Genomic DNA, 19,053 nt, shown 5'->3' with positions numbered 1-19,053 from the left:
ACAAATGCTTGTTATCAATACGTTAAAATGCATTAATGACAGACTAAACTGGAGTAACTGACAGCCTACAGGATTTTTAAAAATGTAAGCGTGAAAGACATCAAAACTTTAAAGAAAAGTACCCTAACTGCTCAAAATGTCAATTTCTACATAATGTGTCTTTAATCCATATAGAAATCATCATGTAAAAACAACACAAAAGACCAAAAATCGTTTCAACACATCCGATTAATCTTAAACTAGCAAGCTAACGTTACGTTAGCTACTGTGGCTACAGCAGGATAATGCTAAATGTTAAAACATTGAATAACAAAGAGAGAAGAGATGCAAGTCTGAGTAATGATTGTGATCGCTGAAGTTTGCTAACTTTAGCTCACATTAGCCATAAGCTACACTATAAATCATTTGACTAATGATGCACTGTTGTTTGTATCTAATGGAGAGAAGGTGGTGACCTGGAGGAAGTATTCAGATTATTACATTAATCAAAATATATTAATATTTAATAGACCGTCATGTTCTGAGAAACATTTCATTTATTCCAACCTGAACTCGCCTCCAGCCAGTATCGATTTATTAATATCTGCTGTGCCTGCACACCTGTCGTGTTCCTCCTTTAGAAATCAGATTAGAAAAGCAAACACAGCAGTTGTTCGGCTCTCTGCAGACAGACAGCGAGCTCATTCCTGCAGGAGAAAGGCCTTCAGCTCCGGCCGCCGTCACATGGAGCTCTCAGAATGGAAACCAATTGATTTCTGGATTGATAAGTTATTTTTATAAAACCTCCCGAGTGTCTCTGCTGAGCCTTTAGTCGGATTGTTTCCAAGCGTTCACTCGAAACAACACAATGTCCTCTGCGTTCATGTGTTTTAATTAATGGTGACATTAATAAACACTTAAAAGATCAGCTCAGAGAGACATTAAACCAGGTTTAAGAAGTTAATCTGGCTTTGACAACCCTGAGCTGTTTCCTAATTCTGTAACAGGCTGCAAACTGAGCTTCTCGTCAAGAATAAGACAAGAAGATTGATACCACTCTCGTATTTGCTCAGTTAATATGAAGCTACAGCCAGAATCCTGTTAGCGTAGCTTGGCAGAAAGATAGAAACAGGTGGAAACAGCTAGCGTGCCGCTGTCCAAAGATAACGCTATCACCACACCTCTGAAGCTCGCTGGTTAACATTTTATATCTCGAGGCACCGCTGCAACAAAGCCTGGTGAACCGTAAACTAGCAAGCTAACATGACGTTAGCTGGGCAGCGGCTTCATGGAAATGCTAAACCTTTGTTTAAGTAGCATTGATTTGATAACAGTAAAATAAGTAGTACTACAGCATAAGTAGGGAAGAGTTTAAATCTGAAATATGTTGGTTAATATCTGCATTTGTGTGGACGAGTCTCCTCGTTGTTAGCAACCATCTTTTTAAAGACACGCAAATTAATATTTTATGTCGCAGAACAAAACATGAAAATCTCTTAAGATTAAGACCTGATTTCAAACATTTTCCAGGCTAATGTATTCTCAGGTTTTAGCACTCTAGGACACAAATTTTCCATTTTAAACTCATGTTGAATGTAATAAGACAGTGTACATATTCGTACCCATGTAAGCAGTGTTTGAACTACCATGAGACCTTTTATAAACACCTTTCAGGCACCTTTACATTCAGACCTGTAAACGAAAACTGCAAGAACTAAACTAAACTGCATTTGGATCGATCTGCGAGGCCTTCAGGCTCCACCGGCCTCTCCCAGATCAATCGTGGTTGTGAATCTTGCTCTGTGACTAAAAGAAACCCAACACGATTAGATGTTTTCCATATCTTTGGATGTGCTTTGTGAGTTCGAGACATTTATCCCGCGTGTGGTTTGCAGTAGCTTTACTCCCGGGCCGGTCCTTGTCTCTCCCGTTGACCCCCTAATCCTGTGCTGATGCACCCGTCGTCAGATCTATTTTCCCCCCCGGGGTGACGCATCGGCCTCTCTCCCCCACACAACCAGCTGATGGGGATTTTCTCTCCGCCTCCTCTCTTTCTTGTCCTGTGACCCTTGATTTGACCTCCTCGCGCTCAAACGTCCACACACTCCACATATCTGCTGCCGTGACAGAGGGGTCGGTCGGACTGTAAGTCCGTGCGCCGGTCCGCCTGCCCGGGTCACGCTTGTCTACCCAGAGCCAATTATAATCGCAGCTGTTGCCAGACCTTCAAGTGACATTAAGAGGCTATTAAATCAGCACCAATTAGACTGTCTGTGATGCACTGCCAGACAAAATGCCCATATTATACAGCTCTTCCCTCCACAATACCACATCGCTTCCTCTGCTCGGAGGACTAATCGTGAAAATTGTTGAGGCTCAAAGCAGCAGAGAGAAATGCAAGGTGGTGTTTAAGCTTAATTTCTTCGGTTTATACTTCATTAGTTTTATGACAAACTGCAACACCGATAGGCGTACCAGATAAACATGTAGTTAACATTTTGAAACAACAGAAGTTTGTTTGGTTCAGGCACCAAACCTACACGGTTAACGACCTTTAAATCAACATGTTACTATAGATGTTACTTGTTTCCACACCTCGTCGTCCATCTGTTTAAATAAATAAATCACTCTTGTTTCATGTCGACTGCAGTCAGCAGTTGATTCACGACCTCTGCACTCTGGATTACAGCAGTTTTTGACTAAACACATCGAAGTTCATCTAAAAATTCAAGCTTAAATTACTTCTTGATGTCAGACGAGAGAAGAAAACTCACTCACAGGATGAAAATAATCACACTGCTCACTCAAAATAAAACCCAATAAGCGAAGCTTCCAGTTAACATCTGATCACATACTGGTGCTATATTGACTTCAGTGACTGAGACACGTTAATAGGAACGTGCTCAGAGGACTCTGGATGGATCTGCAGAGTTATGCTGGATTTATTGTTGACCTTGTTAGTCGGGATGCGGCGTCACTGAAACAGATTTCAAGTAGTTACCAAAATATTTCTCTCAAAACCACAAATGTCAACATCGGATTCATCGTCGTGTTCCCATGAGTGTCTGAACCAACTTTTAGGATTCATTTTGTTATCCAGGGACCATCATCGTCACTGATGTTTAATGGAAATCCTTCAGAGAGTAGAAGAAATATCCAGTCCGGACCAAAGTGGAAGATCAACCAACAGACAGACTTCACCACAGAGCAGTTATCCATCATCCCTCACTGGTGAAATCAATTTACATGTTTTTTGATTCGCCTTTGTTAATTAAATGCCTCATTGAACAGGGACGATACACATTAATTAACATTAATATGATGTAAATGTGATGGATTTAGTCAAATTACTTATTTTAATTTGAAGCCAAACAATCAAACAAAACAAAACACAAACAATAAACATCAGAAAAGCTCAGACAGACGAGCACACGTAGGCAGATCTAAAACACATGAAGCACGTTGTAATAAAAACTTTACAAATGAAAATACCAAACAATCAAATATAGAATCACAAGCAAACAAAAAAAACGGGCAGAAACAAATCTGACGCGTCAAAAATAAATATGCATCAAATAATCTCTATTGAATCTGGGTTAATGGAGACGGTCCTGGCTGGAATGTGCTAAATGTCGCCCGTCAACCCTCCCAGCACGACACTGGTGCTGTGTGATCCAGACAGCCATCGCCAGAATCTCAGCGACGCCCTAACAGACCTAATCTTCCCTGATCCCAGAAAATGAGGCCCGCCGTGTCGGGACCGTAAGCCCCCCTAAGCTGTCGTCCTTAGCATTCATTGCTTTTTAATGGACAGTCTGAAGGATCACAATTGAAACCGTTTAAAAAGTGACACAATACGGCTATACATAGACAGTTCGGGGATACAAAGTGGGCATACTTGGACTTTTCCAAGGTGGCGTAGGAGCCAGATCTCCAAATATAGGAGAAGAAGGCGCCATGAAACAGGCCCGAGCGTCGTCTATAAAAGCTGGTCAAGCCTCGTTGGAGCGAGTGATGTCTGTGGTGTCCGTCTGAAACAAGAGCGGAGGAACTTTATTCAAACATTTGATCACTTCTTGTTGGTCTGCAGCGCTCCGGTAAGCACGATCCAATTCTTAAAACCGTAACCGACATCTGTTTCTTTTAAATCTCTGACAACATGTTGTTTGTTCTGCTCGTGCAGACATAATGGGTGATGCCGAGATGGAGATATTTGGGGTGGCTGCCCCGTACCTCCGCAAATCAGAGCGGGAGAGGATCGCGGCGCAGAACGCGGTGTTTGACGCCAAAACGGCCGTCTTTGTGCCGGACCCGCGGCAGGAGTACGTGAAGGGGAAGATCAGGAGCCAAGACAGCTCCAAGGTCACGGTGGAGACCGAGGATGGGAAGGTGGGTGTGTTGTGTCGTTTACAGAGAGCGTTTGTCGGCTTTTAGTTAATATTCTGATATATTTTACTGTTTGGGATCTTTTGAATTCTCTTTCCAGGTCGTCTCGGTTCACCTGGATGACGTTCGCCCCATGAACCCTCCTAAGTTTGACAAGATCGAGGACATGGCCCTGCTGACGCACCTCCACGAACCGGCCGTCCTCTTCAACCTCAAAGAACGCTACGCCGCCTGGATGATCTACGTAATGATGAGCTCGAGTATTTTCTTTTACTCCTAATGTCCTACAGTTTTTGTCATGACGGTGTTTCTCCCCTCGTGTATCCACAGACGTACTCTGGGCTCTTCTGTGTGACCGTGAACCCCTACAAGTGGCTCCCGGTCTACAACCCGGAGGTGGTGGCCGGGTACCGAGGGAAGAAACGTCAGGAGGCGCCTCCACACATCTTCTCCATCTCTGACAACGCTTACCAGTTCATGCTCACAGGTGCAGAATAATATGCTGTGTATTATATAAGTAGATTTTAATTATCAATGCATTAATGTGTTTGTCGCAACATTTTAATCCTTCACAGTTGTGATCAGCCAGATATCTTAGTGTTAAACTCTTCATTAATCACATTAGGATGCTGTGATGTCACATCATACAGATGTTTAAAACTTCTTAACCTCTCCTCAAAAGTTTCCACCATCTTTTAAAAACTTCTTCTTGTCCTGTGGTCGTGTCTCTCTTGAAGTACGCTGCCATTTTAATCTTGGAAGTTTTTCCTCACTCGAATCGAAACGACAGAGGATGTCGTTCACTGTACAGATCGTAAAGCCCGCTGAGGCGATGTGATTGTGGTTTTGGGCTACATAAATAAAAAATATTGACGGCTACACAAGGACTACGGTACAGCTCGCATACTACCAAATGTAGCTAAATATGCTGTCGAAGCTAGCTAAGTTGTGTACGCTAACTTCCCGTCCGTACAAAATCGGCTGCAGAAGTTTAATGTCTTCTGCTCGGACTGAACGGACTTCAGGTCGATACTTATACACACACACAGAGCTGTGTGGAAAAGAGGCGTTAAGATTACCCATAATACACCTCGGCAGATTTAAAAACAGTAAAATATATAAATCTAAATATTCAATATGAAGTGTAAAATAAACACAGGTTGGTTCTTCAAACGCAGCTGAAATATACAAACATTCACCCTTTTTTCTTTCCCGTGAACAGATCGAGAGAATCAGTCGATCCTGATCACGTAAGTGTGACTTTACGTGCTGTTTATTAAAATATACTCAGTAAACGTTCCTCTCGTTCACTCATCATGTTGTTTTATCATCAGTGGAGAATCCGGTGCCGGGAAGACGGTCAACACCAAGAGAGTCATCCAGTATTTTGCAACAATTGCGTCATTCGGAGACTCGAGCAAGAAAGAGCAGCCTGCTGGGAAAATGCAGGTTCAGACCACTTATGATTTCTAACAATCTATTGATTAGAGACAAAACCACGTGTTACAACAGCTGCTTTATACACACGTTAAGTTTTTTCACTCATGATGTGAGTTTTTAGGGGAATCTGGAGGATCAAATCATCCAGGCCAACCCTCTGCTGGAGGCCTTCGGGAACGCAAAGACTGTGAGGAACGACAACTCCTCCAGATTTGTGAGTTCAGTACGGAAGCTGAGAGACGCCGTTATTATTATTATAATGAATGTTTTAATCCTGTTTATCTCCTGATAATGAGAAAATGAATCTAATCTTAAACAGCTTTGTTACAGTGATGTAACAAGATAATTAACTGTTTTTTAATGAGAAAGTCAGTTTCCAAACATGAAAGAAGATCAGATAAGACATATAGGATAGTAAATGTATGGTGTGTATTCTATTATATATAATAAATATGATTTAAATATTAAGATATTAAAAATCACATGTCATTGAAATATTAATAAACATTTTAAAATAGTCTTTTATTTGATGCTTTATTTGCAAAACAGAGAGAAAAGTGTAGTGGAGTAATTTTCATAAATTGTAACTCACATGTTAAACTTTAATAATCATTTCATTTTGACTTTTTCAGGGAAAATTTATCCGCATCCACTTTGGAACAAAGGGGAAGTTGGCATCAGCTGATATTGAAACATGTAAGTTTCCTGAAATCAGTGTCAAGTGCTGGAAAATGTATATTTAATTTATTTAAATGATGTTTTATTGTTTTTATGATTTAGACCTTCTGGAAAAATCCAGAGTGACGTTTCAGCTGCCGGCAGAGAGAAGCTACCACATCTTCTACCAGATCATGTCCAACAAGAAGCCCGAATTAATCGGTAAACACACTTCAAACGGGTTTGAATCTGATCGCGAGACCTTTAACGTCTTTATTTGTAGACTGATGCATCGTTTAATTTCAGAGATGCTGCTGATAACCACCAATCCATACGACTACCCGTTCATCAGCCAGGGTGAGCTCACTGTGCTGAGCATCGACGACACCGAGGAGCTGATGGCCACAGATGTGAGTCGGTCAGATAAACTGTAAATATAAAGAAATGCGACACAATGTGAGGAAGTCATACAATTAATGGGCACATTTTGTGATATGGATATATTTCATGATGTCCAAAAGACAGATAATGAAACAAAAGTTACTAAACAAATGGATTTTGTTGCTCGGCATCATCAAATTGAACAGAACAATCATGTTAAACCACAACAGGATAATTTCATTGTATCATAAGGATTAAAATCAGGTTTATTACCATTTAGTTGTTCACATTCAAGGGATTTGTCTTGGTTTTTTGGTGCATAACAATAAACATAGTAAGAGAAAAGAAGACAAGGAAAATATAAAGAGTCACAATTCATACATTTACATAATAATTAAACATACAAACATCATCAAGTGTGCAACAAATCAAACCATTACATGCAGAAACCTGTGAATTTCCAGAACCCGATGAAAAACAAGATCAATAGGTATCGAACAGTAAGAAAATCTGAAGTTAAACAAATATGTACCCATGAAAAGATATTACAGCCAGTGAAAAGAAGGAAATTAGCCGTTTATTGAAAAAATCCTGTGTTCTGAGTTCTGGATGAGTTTGAAACAAAGAGGATCGAATGAGCAAAAGTTCACAGTCTAAAGTTTAAAGAATATGATGCAATGTGCAAAGATAATAATCCAATAAAACGTTCCTCCATGTGACGAAGCTCTGAGTCAGATCTGGAGACTTTACGTTAATGTAACATGTGACATCACGATGCTTTAACATCTGCGTCTGTTCCTCAGAGTGCCATCGACATCCTGGGCTTTAACACGGAGGAGAAGATCGGCATCTACAAGCTGACCGGAGCTGTGATGCACAACGGGAACATGAAGTTCAAGCAGAAGCAGCGAGAGGAGCAGGCGGAGCCCGACGGCACCGAGGGTTAGACGACCGAGCTGTAACTGTAGCTCACTGTCACAGCCTTTTTAAGTTTGTGCTTTACATGTCTGTGTTTGATTCACGTCCTCTAGTGGCCGACAAAGTCGCGTATCTCATGGGCCTGAACTCTGCCGATCTGCTGAAAGCTCTGTGTTATCCCCGAGTGAAGGTCGGGAATGAGTATGTCACCAAAGGTCAGACTCCACAGCAGGTACAGTTCACGGGTTCCTACATCTGACAACACGTGTTCACCGTGTTCAGACCGAACCAAAGGTAGATTAAAGGATCGTGTTTGCAGGTGAACAACGCCATGGGAGCTCTGTCGAAGGCCGTGTACGAGAAGCTGTTCCTGTGGATGGTCACGAGGATCAACCAGCAGCTCGACACCAAACTCCCACGACAGCATTTCATCGGCGTCCTGGACATCGCCGGGTTTGAGATCTTTGAGGTAAAAGTCAGACCTACACATGAAATAAAACAAAATCTTTCTCCGTATTTATTTAACCAGTGTTGTTGTATCTCAGATGAACAGTCTGGAGCAGCTGTGCATCAACTTCACCAACGAGAAGCTGCAACAGTTTTTCAACCACCACATGTTCGTGTTGGAGCAAGAGGAGTACAAGAAGGAGGGGATCGTGTGGGAGTTCATCGACTTCGGCATGGACCTGGCCGCCTGCATCGAGCTCATCGAAAAGGTGCGTTTCCGATTTACAAACGCAAAATATTCATATCAACAGTAGAAGCGAGCGTATCGAAGCTAACCTGCCGTCCTTCCCTGCAGCCGATGGGCATTTTTTCTATTCTCGAAGAGGAGTGCATGTTTCCAAAGGCGACGGACGGCTCCTTCAAGAACAAGCTGTACGACCAGCACCTGGGGAAGAACATCATCTTCCAGAAGCCCAAACCCTGCAAAGGAAAAGCAGAGGCCCACTTCTCGCTGATGCACTACGCCGGCACGGTGGACTACAACATCAGCGGCTGGCTGGAGAAGAACAAGGACCCGCTGAACGACACCGTGGTGCAGCTTTACCAGAAAGCTTCAGTGAAGCTGCTCTGTCAGATCTTCGCCACGTACGCTTCAGCTGACGGTCAGTTAACAGATCACAGATATATAACGGGGAGATTATGTTGAATATAAAAGTTTACTAAACACTTCATGTTGTTTCTCTTCTGGTCCTGTGGCAGGTGATGGAAGTAAGAAGAGCTATAAGAAGAAGGGCTCCTCGTTCCAGACAGTTTCTGCACTCTTCAGGGTAAAAACCAAAGATTGGAGAACAGAAATATCACTCTGTAGATGTAAACAGATTTAAAAACAACAAGATTAAGTAAGAATTAAATATAAAAAGTGCTTTATTTTTTGTTTTTATTTTCTTATTTCTCGGCCTAAATCAAGAAATGGACAAATTTAAGCACACCGCGTGCAAATATATTAATGTCTACCTTTTATAATCCCATCGTGTTCATGTTTAAGTTATGTTTAAATGTAAACTGTACTTCAGACTCCCACGTTTTAAGTAAATAATAAATCCTTCTGTTCCATGTTAAGAGACTATAATCTGCTTACCTCCTGCAGGAGAACCTGAATAAACTGATGTCCAACCTGAGGTCCACACATCCACACTTTGTAAGATGTATCATCCCCAATGAAACCAAGACACCAGGTGAGACGACGACACAGAGAGCTCAAGTTTTGTAAAGTCAAAGAGAGACAATCAATACATCTTTACACTTCAGCTTTTGATTAAACAAAGACGATATAACATGTTAATTAGTGAGTAAAACATGTATTTCCTGAAGTGTTGAACTATCCCTTTAACACAAAACATCTTGTCCATGTAGGGTCCATGGATCACCACCTGGTCCTCCACCAGCTGCGCTGTAACGGCGTGCTGGAAGGTATCAGGATCTGCAGGAAGGGATTCCCCAGCAGGATCCTGTACGGAGACTTCAGGCAGAGGTGATGCACCACTCACACACACACACACACATACACTCACACACACACACAGACACACACAAGTCTGACCCCTGACTATCTCCGACTCAGGTACCGGATCCTGAACGCCAGTGCGATCCCTGAGGGCCAGTTTATCGACAGCAAGAAGGCCTCAGAGAAGCTGCTGTCCTCCATCGATGTGGATCACGCTCAGTATAGATTTGGATACACGAAGGTGATTTTCAGACAAACGTAAAACCACAGTGTGACACTTTAATTTATTTATTTATTTATTTAAGGCCAAACAGACTCAACAGAGCCTCCGTGAATCAGCTGCTGAACCACCTTAAAGATCTGATCTTTAATGCAACGTGTAGATCCCCATTATGCACTTCTTACCTGATTAAGACCACTGTATGTAAACCAGCAACCCAACTGGTATTAAAGTCATTTCCACGCGTTGTTTCTTCCCTCAGGTGTTTTTCAAAGCCGGCCTGCTGGGCCTCCTGGAGGAGATGAGAGATGAACGCCTGGCTGTGCTGATGACTCGTCTCCAGGCCGTGTCCAGAGGTTACGTCACCAGGCTGAGGCTCAAAGAGATGTCGAAGAAAAGGTCTCTGACGAATCAACTTATCTCATATATCATAGACTTAACTTAACTTCTAATGTGGAAAAGTCAGGAAGGTTAAACACAATCTTCACTGTCTCTCTGCAGAGAGTCCATCTTCATCATCCAGTACAACATCCGCTCCTTCATGAACGTGAAGAACTGGCCCTGGATGAGGCTCTTCTTCAAGATAAAGCCTCTGTTACGAAGCGCGGAGGCCGAGAAGGAGATGCAGAACATGAAGGAGGAGTTCGCTCGACTCAAAGAGGAGTTCGCAAAGTCGGAGGCCAGGAGGAAGGAGCTGGAGGAGAAGATGGTGATGCTCGTCCAGGAGAAGAACGACCTTAACCTTCAGATCCAAGCGGTACGTAAACACCTCGAGTCGAACAAAGTGGTGTGTTTGTATTGATTTGAGTCTGTCAGATGAGGAGATTAGGAGAGAAGAGAGAAGTTTTTTTGTCCTTTTTCTTAAATTCAGCAGCTACATGATCAATAATGATGTGAGATAAGAGGAAGTGTCATTGATCCCTTGCTCTGAAGGAGCGGGAGAACCTGTGCGATGCTGAGGAGAGGTGTGAAGGCTTGATTAAAAGTAAGATCCACCTGGAGGCCAAAGTCAAAGAGTTCTCCGAGAGGGTGGAGGAAGAGGAGGAGATCAACGCCGAGATCACCGCCAAGAAGAGGAAGCTGGAGGACGAGTGTTCGGAGCTCAAGAGAGACATCGACGACCTCGAGCTCACCATCGCCAAAGTGGAGAAGGAGAAATACGCCACAGAAAACAAGGTGCCGCTGATGGTTTTCTGTTTGGACCGGTTCTGGATTTAAGTGCACGCTAACTTTAAAATCAATGCTTCTCTGTTCAGGTGAAGAATTTAGTGGAGGAGCTCACGACTCTCGAGGAAAATCTGATGAAGTCGTCGAAGGAGATTAAAGCTTTGCAGGAGGTGCACCAGCAGACGTTAGACGACCTGCAGGCCGAGGAGGACAAAGTCAACTCTCTGATGAAGATAAAGATCAAGTTGGAGCAACAGGTTGATGACGTAAGGAATAATGCTGCTTTAAATGGATCATCACGGTAATTGGCAGCATTTCCTTCGTTTACGCAAATCTCTCCTGCAGCTGGAGGGCTCGCTGGAGCAGGAGAAGAAGGTGCGTGCAGACGTGGAGCGATGCAAAAGAAAACTGGAGGGAGATCTGAAGCTGTCGCAGGACACCATCATGGACCTGGAGAACGACAGACAGCAGATGGAAGAGAGGCTGAAGAAGTACGTTGTTGTTCGAATTAGACTTCACTCCTGTCTGTCTTCTCCAACACCAGAACGGAAACAAAAGGAAATAATTTATAATATTTCCTTGTTAAATACGACGATTATCGTTATATCGCGACACCCCGAGTTCAGATGTTCAGAGCCCTTCATCCTGAAACACAAAGTGGACACAGGTTTATAATTAATTACCACTAAAGTATGTGAGGTTGACACTCATATTGATAAAGTGTATCAATAACAATAAACACTCTTACGTCTGTAGCGTTAATATAAAGCCGCAGCCAGTTAGCTTAGCTTAGCATAAAGACTGGAAGCAGGGGGAAACAGCTAGCCTGCTCCATCCAGCTGCAACAAAATTGCCAACCACCACGTTAATTATTTAATTACTATGTTGTATCTTGTTTGTTTCATCTGCACAAAAACTGGAGAGTTAAAACTACATTTTTTATTTTAGGGGCGTTACAAGAGAGCGAATAACTGAATTTCCCAAAATGTTGAACTATTCTTTTGAAAAATCCTGTTTTTAGCGATTTAATTGTAAGAAATGTGTCAGTTCTAAATGTTTTCTGTGCTGATGAGAAAACAAAATTCACCCTTTTCAGAAAGGACTTTGAATTGGTCCACCTGCAGTGCAAAATCGAGGACGAGCAAGCCCTCGGCATCCAACTGCAGAAGAAGATTAAAGAGCTTCAGGTAGGATTTATAACAACAGTGAGCTTATCTTATCTTAAGTTTAAATCTTTAATCTCTAAAACCCACATGTTTACAAGTTCAAACAATGCCACCGCAGGCTCGCATCGAAGAGCTAGAAGAAGAAATCGAGGCCGAGCGCTCGGCTCGAGCCAAAGTGGAGAAGCAGCGGTGCGATCTGTCCAGAGAGCTGGAGGAGATCAGCGAGAGGCTGGAGGAGGCCGGAGGAGCCACCGCCGCTCAGGCCGAGATGAACAAGAAGCGAGAGGCCGAGTTCCAGAGGCTGCGTCGTGACCTGGAAGAGTCGACGCTGCAGCACGAGTCCATCGGCGCGACTTTACGCAAGAAGCAGGCGGACAGCGTCGCCGAGCTCAGCGAACAGATCGACAACATCCAGAGAGTCAAACAGAAACTGGAGAAGGAGAAGAGCGAGCTGAAGATGGAGATCGACGACATGGCAGGAAACATGGAGAGCGTTCTGAAGAGCAAGGTAAAGTCTGTCTGCAGCACGATGGACAGTGTTTCCATAATCAGGTGAGTTGACGGGTGATAACGGATGCTTCGATGTTTCAGGCTAATCTGGAGAAACAGTGTCGGAGCCTCGAAGACCAGATGAACGAGTACAAGACCAAGTCGGACGAAGCTCAGAGGTCTCTGAGTGATTTTACCACACTGAGCGCCCGTCTGCAAACTGAAAATGGTACGTCTGGAAATCATGAGAAAGATACAAGAAGTGATTCATGTGGACACAAAGTTAGTTTGTGTAATGTTTATGTTAAACAGGTGAACTGACTCGTCTGCTGGAGGAGAAGGAGATCACTCTGTCCCAGCTGAACAGAGTGAAGTCTGTCGGGAGTCATCAGATCGAAGAGCTGAAGAGACTTTTGGATGAAGAAGTTAAGGTCTGAAATAAAGTCACAGCAACGATTTAAACCTGCAGTGAACACCAAAGTCCCAGAGATATATATTTTAATAGTCCAGCTTTTTCTTGACAGGATGAAAACTCATTATGGTTTTCAGATAAAAAAACAGTGCTTCTGTGTTTTCAGGCTAAAAACGCCCTGGCTCACGGTTTACAATCGGCCCGACACGACTGCGAGCTGCTCAGAGAGCAGTACGAGGAGGAGCAGGAGGCCAAAGCTGAGCTGCAGCGCTGCCTCTCCAAGGCCAACAGCGACGTGTCTCAGTGGAGAACCAAATACGAGACGGACGCCATCCAGCGGACCGAAGAGCTCGAGGAGGCGAAGTGAGAAACGGCACGGCATCTTTGTCTGAAGTCGGTGCTGATGGTTTTTTTTAACACAATCTATCTTTGATTCAAAGGAAGAAGCTGGCCCAGCGGCTGCAGGACTCTGAGGAGATGACCGAGGCAGCAAATGTCAAATGTGCTTCACTGGAGAAAACCAAGCAGAGGCTGCAGGCGGAGGTCGAGGATCTCATGGTGGAGCTGGAAAGGTCGAACGCAGCCTGCGCCGCCCTGGACAAGAAACAGAGGAACTTTGACAAGGTGTGCCGTCTTTTTTCAACATATTCTCATCTGCATCTTGTTGAAGCTGCTTTAATTACATCTTCTGTCTCCTCTGTTAGATTCTGGCTGAGTGGAAACAGAAATATGAGGAGAGTCAATCAGACCTGGAAGTTTCCCAGAGGGAGTCGAGAGGGCTGAGCACTGAACTCTTCAAGCTGAAGAACTCATACGAGGAGGCTCTGGATCACCTGGAGAACATGAAGAGGGAGAATAAAAATCTTCAGGGTGAGAATCCTGCGAGGAAGAAATCATCCGTTTCGTTGTGAGAAGATGTTTGTTTTTGATCCTGTTTTTTCTTTGCGTGTTCAGAGGAGATCACAGATATCACCGAGCAAGTCGGACACTCTGCTAAAACCATCCACGAGCTGGAGAAAGCTGCAAAGCAAGCGGAGCAGGAGAGGAGAGACACCCAGGCAGCTCTGGAGGAAGTCGAGGTTCGTATTTTGTCCTTGAACGATGTCATACTGCCAATTTAACGCTCGTTTAACGGTCGTTCTCCGCTCTGTAGTCGTCCCTGGAGCACGAGGAGACCAAAATCCTGCACCTCCAACTGGAGCTGAGCCAGATCAAGTCAGAGGTGGACAGAAAGGTGGCGGAGAAAGACGAAGAGATCGACCAGCTGAAGAGGAATCACCAGAGGACTGTGGACACGCTGCAGAACACGCTGGACTCTGAGACGCGCAGCAGAAACGACGCCATCAGAGCCAAGAAGAAGATGGAGGGAGACCTGAACGAGATGGAGATCCAGCTGGGTCACGCCAACCGGCAGGCGGCCGAGGCCACCAAACAGCTGAGGAACCTGCAGTCACAGCTGAAGGTTTGTTGTGTAAAATCAGACATATGATATATTGGACTTGATTTAAAGTTACAAGTCTCTGCTTTCTGTCCCAGGACGCCCAGGTCCATCTGGACGAGGCGCTCCACAGTCAGGAGGACTTAAAGGAACAACTCGCCATCACAGAGCGCCGCAACAACCTGATGATGGCCGAGAACGAGGAGATGGTGGCGGCGCTGGAGCAGTCGGAGAGAAGCCGTAAGCTGGCCGAGCAGGAGCTGATCGACGTCAACGAGAGGGTCCAGCTGCTGCACTCTCAGGTGACACTAACATCTCACTTGAGCGACCAACTGAATGAACCTCGTGGTTCGATTATCGGAAATATTTGATGGTGGATCCAAACCTCTCACAGCTCTCATTCATTTGCCCTTTTAAAATGTTGTTTAATGATCAGAACACCAGCCTGCTGAACACTAAGAAGAAGATGGAGGCTGATTTAGTTCAGCTGCAGTCAGAGATGGAGGACACCGTCCAGGAGGCGAGGAACGCCGACGAGAAGGCCAAGAAAGCCATCATGGATGTGAGTTATTGAACTTAACTGCAGAGAGTCATTTCAATGAGCAGCAGCAGGACTTTGAAGTTTGGTCGTGGAGATTAAATTTCACAGCAGAGTTCACATTTGCATACAGGCGGCCATGATGGCCGAGGAGCTGAAGAAGGAGCAGGACACCAGCGCTCACTTGGAGAGGATGAAGAAGAACATGGAGGTGACGGTTAAAGACCTGCAGCAGCGCCTGGACGAGGCCGAGCAGCTGGCTCTGAAGGGAGGGAAGAAAGAGCTTCAGAAGCTGGAGGCCAGGGTACGAATCAAAGACGGAGGAAATCACTCTGTGGAGAGAAACAGACTGAAAGTGATTTAAACTGACTGTTTTTCTTTAAAGGTCCGGGAGCTGGAAAATGAATTGGATGCAGAGCAGAAACGCAGCGGCGAGGCGATGAAAGGTGTGCGGAAATATGAGAGGAAAATTAAAGAGCTCACTTATCAGGTAAAAAAAAAAAAAAGGTGTATCCTGTGATGTAACTGTGAGATTTAACTGGATTGGATCTGAAGACGAAATGAGAGTCATCCCTCAAAATGTGTTCAGGGTGAGGAGGAGAAGAAGAACGTGGCCCGACTCCAGGATCTGGTCAACAAACTGCAGCTCAAAGTGAAAGCGTATAAGCGTCAGTGTGAGGAGGCGGTGAGTGGAAACGCATGAATACTGTGTGAAACGTTCGCTTCATGTGAAATCTAAACTTTCCTTTGTTAATTTTCTTTTCTGTGACACGCAGGAGGAACAAACCAACGTGAATTTGACTAAATTTCGGAAGGTGCAGCATGAACTGGAGGAGGCGGAGGAACGAGCCGACGTCGCCGAATCACAGCTGAATAAATTACGAGCAAAGAGCCGCGATGTTGTCGGTAAAGGAGAGTAGAAATCTACACGACATCGCTGTGAAAGCCACGAAACTCTGCAGTGTCACTTGTTCAGGACCTGAGAGAAAATGGCCCTCAGCTTTGTGCATCTGCCAGCTTTAAAATGATCGATTAAGTAGAGTTTTCTTATCGTACGATTGTGTCGTTGAGTTAAAAAAATAAATTAACAGGACAGGAAGCAATAATTGGGTCAAATCCTTCAGAATCAACATCATGTGATTAGTAAAAATGTAATAAACTGACCCTCCAAGATAAAATGTCATATAAGCAGCTGAAATAATGCAGCTAAACATATCTGTGAAAATAACCCTGATGATGTCATAGTGATGTAATCTGGATTAGGTTTGATATAAATTGTCATTTGTCCGACAGGGAAGGCCCCACGAAAAGATGCAAACAAGAAGCATTATGGGAAATGTATGCTCTGTATGTGGATGTTCAGCCATACATGGGACTAAATTATCCAGATGTGTCATCCTGTGCAGCGCCGATAAAAACTAATCCGTCTGTTATGAGTCTTTATAGAAGTGACATGCCCGAAACAACACAATCACAAATCAATACACCTTACAGACATGGTGTCGTACCATCTATTAAGTTATTAAGTACAGCAACTTTAACAAGAACAGATCATATGAATATACAAAAATAAGCACACTTTGAAATCTACAGTCATACGAATGAGATGTGATGCCAACGACAACGTCAACATGCTAACATGCTCACCATCTTAGTTTAGCATGTTACCAAGAACAACCGAGGCTGATGGGAATGTCTTTAAACTTGCAAACAAGTATTTTAAATCAGAAAATAAAACAAAGTTTTGAACAGTTGACCCTTTTCACCTGCTGTCATTTGTATTCATCCTCTGGTGAACCTGGAGGTCTTTAAGTCTTTAAGCTTTGTCACATCTATATCTATATAAAGACAGATAAAATAAAATGTTTGAAACGAGAAGACGGCTTTCTTGCATACATGCAGCATCTGGTCACCAGTCTGTGTCGTTAATCCTGCGGATCAGTCGACACCGAGCAAAGTAAACAGTGACAGCTCAACATGCTCCAGGAATAGTGTCGACGCAGCAGTTATCCACTGACCTGAACCGAAACCTTGTTTCCAACAAAGACACAGAGAAATGCTTTTGTTAAAGTCTTTGTGCTGCTCAAAATCCATCCAGACTTTACTGGAAATCATTAATATAAACTCATTTTCAATTAATCCTCTTCCTGCTGGCTGAAGATCAGCACATAATCAAAAGGATCTGAGTCAATAATGTAAGAAAATATCCAGAGACTCACCAGATCTGAGAAGAAGTTCATTATTTTATCAATAAAATAAACAAAATCAAAGAAATAAGGTTAAAAATGTATCTTTAATTTGGATTTTCACAAACATGAGTCATCATTAGTCTCTTCTTGGTACCTGCAATAAAAATTGATGGCCAAAAGATGGAGACACTTCATCCATGTTCAACATTATTCCTCCTCTCCTGAATCAATAAAGACAATAACATCTGAGCTTATTTCCCACAAGAACCAGTTTTATTTGTTTACTCACCCTGAATCTGTCAAGTGTCTGTTTTAACAACCAAAAGCAGAAAAAGATAAAGCAGAGATATATAAAAAATTATATGACTGATGTAATATAATATAAAATATTATATGACTGATAATAAAATGTATAGTTGATTACCAGAGGGAATAACAATGTGAGATATGCAGGAAGAAATAAAAATACAGACGAGCTAGAGTCGATAAAATGAATAAAAATGAATGCATTAAAATAACATGGTATTACCACATTTAGCTAAATACTGACGCACACAGCTGACAATAATAATAATAATAATAAATCTGCTCATTAACACTGCAGTCATTCACCAATTCAGCCGTAAAAATCACATTAGCATCGGCTCAAAGCTGAAAGACAAGAGCCTGCGAGTTCAAACGCACCGCATCAAAATCCGCCTTTTTTCACTCCTGTCAGCGGCGCAGTTATCAGCAGCAGCTGGGACGTTCATGACATTTGTAGAAATCCCTGTAAAGCAGGGTTAGTGTTACTGTGGGTGCAGGTGTGACTTTCAGCAGAGGAGGGTTACGTACGAGTGCTGAAGGTAACCTCCAAGTGAGGAGGAACGAGGAGGAGGACGGGTGGTGCTTGAGGAGCTGACAGGTTGTTGTTTGCTCAACAGAGACGGGACACTAAGTGGACAGGCAGGGACAAACACAGTCCAGCACCCTGTCAACAGCTCCAGTTAGACTGCAGGGTTATTTACTCCCAAAGGAGAGGGAGGCTTGTTGTGGTTGCAAAAAACGCTTTATATAAAGAGATGATGTGAGGTAATTTCAAGATGACAAGCTGCGTTTCACACTTGCTTCCGTGCACGACTCCCCCTAATATGATGAGAGCTCAGGTTACAGACACTCTCCCATGCTTATTTCTAAATGTGGTACCAAGCGGTCGTCATGTGTTGCTACCCGCCTGAGATGTTCACACTGCCTCATGTATAACATAGTGTTATGTGTTAATTTGTGAACAAAGCAGACAAACCAGACAACTTCCCTCAAGGTGGCCGGCTATCGCTGACCTTGGCACGGATGACAAACATTCGATATGTTGCAGAGACATGAATTGTTTGACTAACAACACTGTTCGAGTCTAAAATTGATGAATATGCAATCAAGATTTAGTCTTTGTGCAAAAAATATTAAAATCTTCTCTTTAATATCAAGTTCAGCATCTTTGAATGTTACTTTATCTTCTTAGTTGGAGGTGTACCACAGGGCTCCATTCTCAGCCCACTTGTGTTCACTGTATAAGAGTTCAAACTAACCTACCTCATTAATCTTTTCGGACTGTAATCATTATGCAGATGATACACCGCTGTTTCTATAATTTAATTGCCATGACTCCATGAAGCGAGAAGCATTATTGTTGATGCAAAAAAAATAACAAAACAAAAGAGAGTTAGGCCGCTGAGCAGCGCTGAC

General features: G+C 43.3%; 1 protein-coding gene across 4 annotated transcripts; it reads left to right on the top strand.

Moving 5' to 3' along the window:
• Window positions 1–4,167: 4,167 nt before the first annotated feature.
• On the top strand, window positions 4,168–16,818 carry LOC311267528 (myosin heavy chain, skeletal muscle, adult-like; the record flags this gene model as incomplete). 4 transcript variants are annotated; one of them, XM_084370624.1, is made up of 38 exons in its annotated part: window positions 4,168–4,368; window positions 4,466–4,609; window positions 4,696–4,852; window positions 5,588–5,615; window positions 5,700–5,814; window positions 5,927–6,019; window positions 6,438–6,501; window positions 6,586–6,684; window positions 6,769–6,872; window positions 7,647–7,785; window positions 7,875–7,993; window positions 8,081–8,230; window positions 8,307–8,477; window positions 8,564–8,853; window positions 8,924–9,035; window positions 9,356–9,443; window positions 9,622–9,739; window positions 9,830–9,953; window positions 10,195–10,331; window positions 10,434–10,689; window positions 10,866–11,108; window positions 11,189–11,365; window positions 11,445–11,590; window positions 12,196–12,286; window positions 12,384–12,773; window positions 12,857–12,983; window positions 13,067–13,185; window positions 13,333–13,529; window positions 13,607–13,790; window positions 13,871–14,036; window positions 14,121–14,245; window positions 14,320–14,628; window positions 14,703–14,906; window positions 15,041–15,166; window positions 15,276–15,446; window positions 15,528–15,632; window positions 15,732–15,827; window positions 15,919–16,818. In XM_084370624.1, the coding sequence occupies 38 exons, from the start codon at window positions 4,168–4,170 to the stop codon at window positions 16,060–16,062; spliced, it is 5,829 nt and encodes a 1,942-aa protein (XP_084226750.1). In that variant the 3' UTR covers window positions 16,063–16,818. The 4 variants fall into 4 exon arrangements, with proteins under 4 accessions (XP_084226750.1, XP_084226752.1, XP_084226751.1 ...); XM_084370626.1 differs by having other exon boundaries at window positions 8,564–8,870; window positions 8,968–9,035; XM_084370625.1 differs by having other exon boundaries at window positions 8,564–8,882; window positions 8,968–9,035.
• Window positions 16,819–19,053: the final 2,235 nt, after the last annotated feature.

The sequence above is a fragment of the Pagrus pagrus genome (genome assembly GCF_965226575.1).
Source record: "Pagrus pagrus genome assembly, chromosome: 13".
Classification (NCBI taxonomy): Eukaryota; Metazoa; Chordata; class Actinopteri; order Spariformes; family Sparidae; genus Pagrus; species Pagrus pagrus.
This window is presented reverse-complemented; position numbering and strand designations above follow the sequence as displayed.